The 7,813-nt window shown below is 36.6% G+C and overlaps 1 protein-coding gene and 1 pseudogene across 1 annotated transcript; one reads left to right on the top strand and one right to left on the bottom strand.

Moving 5' to 3' along the window:
* The first annotated feature begins 569 nt into the window (after positions 1–569).
* On the top strand, positions 570–3,080 carry LOC103730605 (putative gustatory receptor clone PTE38). The gene is made up of 2 exons (XM_008828906.2): positions 570–579; positions 2,173–3,080. Exons 1-2 carry the CDS (start codon positions 573–575, stop codon positions 3,078–3,080), a joined length of 915 nt encoding a protein of 304 aa, XP_008827128.2. The 5' UTR covers positions 570–572.
* A 3,586-nt stretch (positions 3,081–6,666) lies between these two features.
* Positions 6,667–7,515, bottom strand: LOC103730517 (annotated as a pseudogene).
* Between the last annotated feature and the right edge of the window lie 298 nt (positions 7,516–7,813).

Raw genomic sequence — 7,813 nt, 5'->3', positions numbered from 1 at the left:
TTTTCTCTAAGAAACAGGAAGCACTGCATTCCAGCATGATAGGTATGTAAGGCAAAAGGCAAAATCAGTCACAAGATTTTCCATAACAGAGTATCAGACAGAATTTTCTGTGACAATCTGAGAGCCAGTGATCACCTATCTGAGAAGAGCCCTCCAGGAAGAGGAGCCCAGTGGAGGAAAATAGATTAATCTTATTGTGCTGGTTGTTTGTCAACTTGACAGAAACTACACTCACCTGGGATAAGGGACTGCAATTGAGGAATTTCCTCCATCAGACTGGCCTGTGGGGTATTTTCTTGATCACTGATTCACATAGGAGGGCCTCGCCCACTGGGGATGTTGTGATCCCTAGACAGCTGGGCCAGAACAGTATAAGAAAGGTATCTGAGCAGGACAGGGGAAGCAAACCGGTAAGCAGAGATCCTCCATTTCTGCTCAGGTTGCTGCCCTGGGTTAACCCTATTACCTATTAGCATGATAAGTTTCAGTTTCTCTAAGTTTTGGATTCCTGGAAACCATGTGACTTACATAGTTTTCTCTCTGATAAGAAACAGGAAGCACTGCATTCCAGCATGATAGGTATGTAAGGCAAAAGGCAAAATCATTCACAAGATTTTCCACAACAAGAGTGGTAGTGCTTGCCTTTAATCTCAGCATGATGAAGGCAAAGTCCTGCATATCTCTGTAAGATCAAGGCTAGGCTGATCTACAACAGAGTTCCAGGGTCAGCTGGGACTATATGGAGACCCTGTCTCAAAAAAGACAAAAAAAGCAGCTTTAGGGGCTGGAGAGGTGGCTCTGTGGGTAAGACTGGCTATTCTTTTAGAAGACCCCTGTTTGGTTCCTAGCATCCACATGATGGCTAATAATGTTCTATAACTCCAGTTCCAGAGGATTCCACACCCTTTTCTGGCATACTCAGGCATTGAAAATGAGTGCACTTCCATACATTCAGGCAAAACACTCAAATACATGAAATAAAATGAAGTAAATAAATCAGAACAAATTTTAAAGATTAGCTACATTGCCTAAATTGATAAGATTAATTACATTATTCATTTCTCTCTATGGGATGAAATTTTATACCTAAAATATAAATCAATCTTCCTGAATCCAATTATAAAATACATTTTTGTAGTTTAAAAGCAACAAAGGAAATCACTACAGAAATTAGTTCTATGTGTTTTTAGAATTCATGGTCAATAATTTAGATAATCAGAAACAGTCATTAGATTGCAATAATGAAAACATTGCCTTTACGGGTTGGTGAGAAAATTGGCAAAGCTAAATTATTTTCTTCTACAGATTTGGGCATTAAGGATATGCACACATGGGATCACAGTGATGATGTAATAGCTCATGTAATTAGAAGCCTTGGATATTGAGCCTCAGGGACACATAGACTGTAGTAGTCAACCTGTAATCATTTTAATTATGTGTTACACGGGTCAGGAAAGATCACCAAAGCCTTCTCTTACAGACTATTCTTCTTGACCATGAGCTAGTTGATTCTGTGATTTTATGAGATCTTCCCTAAGACACATCTGCCTTCACCTATGTCCGGGTAAGATATTTGAACCCTCTTGATTCTAAGCAGAAAACCAAAGTTCTTTTGTAAGTGCATTGGAATTTATCACAACTATATCACCAGGATTTCACTTTGGTTATTAGAGAGGAGTCCATGAAAAAACTAACAAGAAAACAGTATGAGAAAAGAATATTTTAAAAATGTATCGCCACAGTCTAATATTAATCTGATACATGTTTATGCACATGTGCACTAATATTGATCAGCATCCATTATGGTGGTCCCAAGAACAGTTCCAGTTTCTGGCAGAGCAGAAACCAGGTCATAACATAACTGCTACCAACTCTTAACATAACTGCTACCAACTCACAACATAACTGCTACCAACTCTTCCAGAATGTACTAGAATTATTGTTCATAAGTTGAGAAAGGCAATTTATCCAATTATTAGTTTCCAGGGCTTCTCTAAACAAGTGTTAGAAAACTAGGTATATTAACGGGAGGAATTTATTTACTTACAGCTCTGGGGTCTAGAATTCAGAGAATAATAATATGAATCTGATGGTATGTAAGTCTTACATTTTAAAAACCTCCTTTCTTCAGATTCTTCAGAATGGGAGTTTTGAACCAAACATATCACTCAGAATTTTTTCTTCTGGGACTTAGTGATGATCCAGCTCTACAGTCTTTCATCTTCAGCCTCTTCCTGTCCATATACCTGGTCACCATCCTAGGAAACTGCCTCATCATTCTGGCTGTGAGATCTGACTCCCAACTCCACAAACCCATGTACTTCTTTCTTTCCAACTTATCCTTTAATGATATGTGTTTAATCACAACCACAATCCCAAAGATGCTGATCAATATCCAAACACAGGATCCAAGAATTGCTTACACAGGCTGTCTTTCTCAGGTCTGCCTTGTGCTAAATTTTGCTGGTATAGAAAATTGTCTCCTTACAGTGATGGCCTATGATCGCTATGTGGCCATCTGTCACCCTCTGAATTACACAGTTATTATGAATCATCAATTTTGTGTAAAGTTGGTTCTGTTGTCTCTGTTTATTAGCATTGTGCATGCTTTAATCCATACTCTGATGATATCTCTCCTGTCCTTCTGCACCCAAACAGATATCCCCCATTTCTTCTGTGAACTGGCTCAGATCATCAAGCTAGCATGTTCTGATAACTTCAATAATTATCTACTCTTATATACAATGTCTGTTCTATTTTTTGGTGTGCCTGTCTTTGGGATCATTTTGTCTTATATTCACATTGTGTCCTCTGTTTTGAAAATGTCATCACTAGGAGGGAAGTACAAAGCCTTTTCGACTTGTGGGTCTCACTTGTCAGTGGTGTCCTTGTTCTATGGGACAGGTTTTTCAGTCCATCTTAGCTCTGCATTTACTAATTCTCCTAGGAAGACTGTGGTGGCTTCTGTGATGTACACTGTAGTCACTCAGATGCTGAACCCATTTATCTATAGCCTGAGGAACAGGGAAATGAAGGAAGCTTTCAAGAAACTCTTTGGCAAGAAAACATCTCTTCTATAGTATATCATCATTTGCATTTTACGTCAGTTTCCAGAATAAGAAAACTTTGAGGGTTCTATTTGAATCTTGACACCAGATCAATTTGTCACTTAAATTTCTATAGCAAATAAATAACGAACATAGGGTGTGCAGTTTTTCAAATATTTTATTTATTATTTTTATTTTATGTGTATGAGTGTATTCCCTGCATGTATGTAAGTGCATCCACGTCATGCAATGCTGCAGAAGTCAGAAGAGGGCTTCAGATTCCCCTGGAACTGGAGTTAAGGATGGTTTGTAGCCACCACGTGGGTCCTTGGAATCGAACCTGGGTCTTCTGCAAGACCAGTCAGTGCTCTTAGCTGCTGAGCCATCTCTCCAGCCATGGGTGTGCATTTTTACTTGATTTGAAACCAGATAATTCTGTATGGATAATTCTGAGATTTGATATATGCTTTTCAAACACAATTTATCTGTTTAGTTTCTTCAAAAGTAGAGGCTGCAGCTAGAGTTGTACTTTTATCAAATTTTATTCTAGACAAAGTCTAAGAAGAATGTGTGGAGCTTACGTTATCTGTGAAGAAATCTATAGTCATCTTTCAAGAATGCTTTCCATTAGACTGCATAGTTAGATTCCTGTGAGTTGTACCCTTGAAGTTATCTCTATGGAGACAGAAAGGACTGAGTTTTCATTTTATAGGAAAGCTAGAGTTGTACTTTTATCAAATTTTATTCTAGACAAAGTCTAAGAAGAATGTGTGGAGCTTACGTTATCTGTGAAGAAATCTATAGTCATCTTTCAAGAATGCTTTCCATTAGACTGCATAGTTAGATTCCTGTGAGTTGTACCCTTGAAGTTATCTCTATGGAGACAGAAAGGACTGAGTTTTCATTTTATAGGAAGATATTACCAATGCTTGTTTATTAAGTAATATTCTTCTAAAGAAATAATCATAACTGTAATATTCTTGGTGACTAATGCTAAGATTTTCTTGATTATATGAAATCAATTCTTCAAGATGATTTTCTGACATATCCATCTGACTTGTGAAGGTGTTGTCAATCCCATCAAAGAAAACAAGTTTCTAATATTAATATAGTCAAGGAAAACAGAGTTGTATAACATTGTCAAAGGTGAGACATTTCTGTGACAAAAAGTTGAATTTTGTTGCATGATTCTTGTCATCAACATGTCCTACAATTACTTCTCTACCAGGCAATCAGGTGATTAGAGTAAAATAGTTACAATAGTACACAGTGATGGAGACAGAGCACTGATGATGTTACACTCATAAAACTCATGCTTATTTTCACCTGTCTCCAAGATATCCCTATAGTGGATTGAATAGTGAGCCTCAAAAATTGTTTGAATTATGTCTCCAAACATTTTATTATTTCATGTAATGATTGTGCAGAGATTATTACCTTAGAATAAATTAGTTGGGTTTCTGAGTAGGTTCTAAATATTGTTTCCTTGCAAGGCAGGAAAAAGGATAGCAGAAAATGGTAAAATAAGCAGGTCACTGTAAATATAAATATAGATTTCTGTATTGATGCAACCAATATTAACTGATCAATGTACACCACTTTTGCAATGCAATTCTGTACCATTGTTAGGACACTAAATCCATGGATGACTCTATGACACTCGTTATGTGAATGTGGTTTTAGAGCTGTGAAAACAGAAACCAGACAAAAAAACCATTATTGACAGTGGAGATATGCATGAATACCCAACCCTAGGTGAGGATGCATTGTCAATTGATATGTTCTGGGAGAGGGAGAGCAAGTTTCCTTTAAGAGTGTGTCACCTGGTAGGTTGATCAGACTCCAAGGGTTGGTGCCACACTCAAGAGCTTTTGAGGGACCCATGTTAAACTAAATAGGCCTTTAAAACTTAAAAATAGGACATGTTTTTTAAAAATACATTCCCAGCTCTATTTGAGCTCACAATCCTTCTACTGTACCATTCAAGCTTCTGCTATTGTAGTGTGCACCAGCAAGTTAGCTCATTGCTTTTTTTGACATTATTACTTTTCAATCTTAATTAATTCCAAGTCCTCTTTTGATACTATTTCTTAGGCTTCAATATGAACCATGCTATCAGTATTTTCTACACAGTTTTTAAATTATAGGATTGGTTTATGATTTCTTTTACTAGCATAAAATATCTTCATGATTGCAAGACCTTGGTTTGAAGGAAACCAGGATGGCATGCTTTAGGGTGATATGGAGCTGAAACTTTTAAGATCAAGCTACAATCCCTGCTGACTTATGGGGTGCTGAAAACAGCAGTCATTAAATCCCTGTCTTGCAGAACACTGTGGGACTAGCAGGAGAAAAGTGGCCAGGTCAAAAGCTTAAGCAGCTTGCTCTGAGGACAAACATTTTGGTCAACAGCCCTTAGCACACCTCCTTGTCCTGGACAAATAACTCAGCTATCATTAGCTAAATGATTAGGCCAGGTTAAAGGCTTACTCCTGGGCTAAAAGCTAAAGTTTACTGTGTTTTAGCCCTAAGAAAGAAAACATTGTGGCCAATAAATTACCAGATAGGCACTGATAACCTTGAGTAAAAGTTCAAGCATCCTGCTTTACAAACAGCCCCTAGCTGGCAACAACTAAAAGCTAGATGTCCTGTTTCTTGTCTAATTGTGCCCTAAATCTTTGTATGTAAGTACCAAACCTCACGTGACTGCCAGTTCCTTGTAATGTGTAATAACCTTCTGAATTTTTAAAATAAAGGGATTGCTGTAAAGAAACACTATCCCCAGAGTCAGAACTCTGCACTGATTGGTATTGTTCTTCATGGAGGCAAGGCTCCCCTGCTGAGCAAAGCAGACTTGGGTCTCTAAGTCTAAGCTAGAAGCGATAACAAACAAACCTTAAAATGTTTTGTTAATGACAATGATAAATATATCTTGTATTGTGAATTAATGTCTTTTCTAATCTACATTTTTGAAATAATATCTTTGAACAGTAACCATAACTTTATGACATGTTGTATGTGGGCATGCCCCTATGTATGTATGTGTATATTCATATATGTACTTCTTTGAATGAAAAATTTACAAGTGATGTTCTAAAAATGGTGCAAAATAATGTAGAAATTGACTCAATTTTTTTCTACAGAAACTTTATTAGAAAATATTCTTTATAATATCCACACAGATTCAAATTTAACTAATCTTCATATGGAATCATCCTTAAATGTATCAATCAAAATAGTACATTATATTACTTGAATTTGTCATATAGGTGACTATATAAGTATATATAAACACAACTGTGGCCTTCTCTTTTTTTACTTTATTAAAGTACTAGATTTATTTCACATGTATATTTTTGTCTCCCCACTATTTCCATGTCTTACCTATTACTACAGCTGATCCTAACATTCCATAAATACTTAAAACCAGGTAAAGTGTGGAGTTTCACCCTTAGAAACTAAACAGGCATTTTAGACAACACATTCTTGGCAATGAAAGCTAGAAATTCTCACTTTACATGATAAAAAGGACAACCAGATGTCAACTGTTACAGAAACAAAGTAAGAGGGAATATTTCAAACAGTTTGAACAATTTTCTTAAAGAGACTTCCTTCACTGTCAGAGATCTTGAATAGCCTCTTGGTTAGTAATCTAGTAGCAATTCGTCACATAATTTCTGAACTTGTTTTCCACTTTGGGAAGAGAACCACCTTTTTCTTGCTTGCATTTTTGTTTTAATGCCTTCTACAGAACTAGGTACTTTTGGTGTTTTAGGAGCTTTTTTCCTGGTTTTTGAAAGATTCTTGGCCTTTTGATCTTGGTTTTCATGGTTTTAAGTATTTTCCATTCTTGTTTGATTTTTGTGCATTTTTTGCTAGAGGATCTTGGAAAGATTTCCTTACTGGAGTTTTTCTTCAATTTTCTCATCATCTAAACCATCATCATCATCATCGTCATCATCATTTTTCATCGTTGTCCTCATCATCTTCATGATCATGTTTTACTTTTTTCTGTGGAAACTTGCTATCACATCCAAGTGCAATTGATTTCCAGATATACTTAAGAGTTTTACATCCTTCTCCTTTTCATCTCCTGACTTTGCATCTTCCCCCATGGATACTAGGTGCTGTCCACTAATATGTACAAGCCCTGAACCACACTTCAACCTTAAGGCAACAGATGGTACAATTTCAAATCCCCCAAGGGAAACTGTTGGCTGTACAGACATTTTCAAAGTTGCCAGTGTTACCTTAATTGGATTGTCTTCATAATTCATTACCTCTGCCTCAATGATGTGTAACTCATCTTTTGCACCAACTCCTACACTGACTATTCTTAATGATAACTGGTGTTTATTTTCACCATTATTCACTTAAAGAGATAGTCTTTGTGAGCCTTTAGTTCACAGTTGAAAAGATAGTTATGTGGCCTCAGAGGGCTCATTTCCATGTCCATCCTGTCTACCATGAGGTGGAATCTCTCACTTTGTGAGAGAGACCAGATGTAGATGACTGAATACCATTCCTTACAATAAATGTGCAGAACTGAATCATGCCAGCCATGGTCATCTTATAACAATGATCGAAACTGTGTCCATCATCATTTCATTGATCGAGAATATAATTGTCAATGTAAGTATAAAAAGGAAGAAAAGTAAATACAAGATTGTGTCATTTTTATAACACATTACAGTTATACCAGAATAAAGAAACAGCCTCTCAGCATTCATTTTAAGACCAAGAGTAGAAAGAGTGGGCCCAAACTC

This window comes from Nannospalax galili, unplaced genomic scaffold (assembly GCF_000622305.1).
Source record: "Nannospalax galili isolate Female #2095 unplaced genomic scaffold, S.galili_v1.0 scaffold470, whole genome shotgun sequence".
NCBI lineage: Eukaryota > Metazoa > Chordata > Mammalia > Rodentia > Spalacidae > Nannospalax > Nannospalax galili.
Note: the sequence above shows the minus strand (reverse complement) of the source record. Positions and strands in the feature narration are given on the sequence as shown.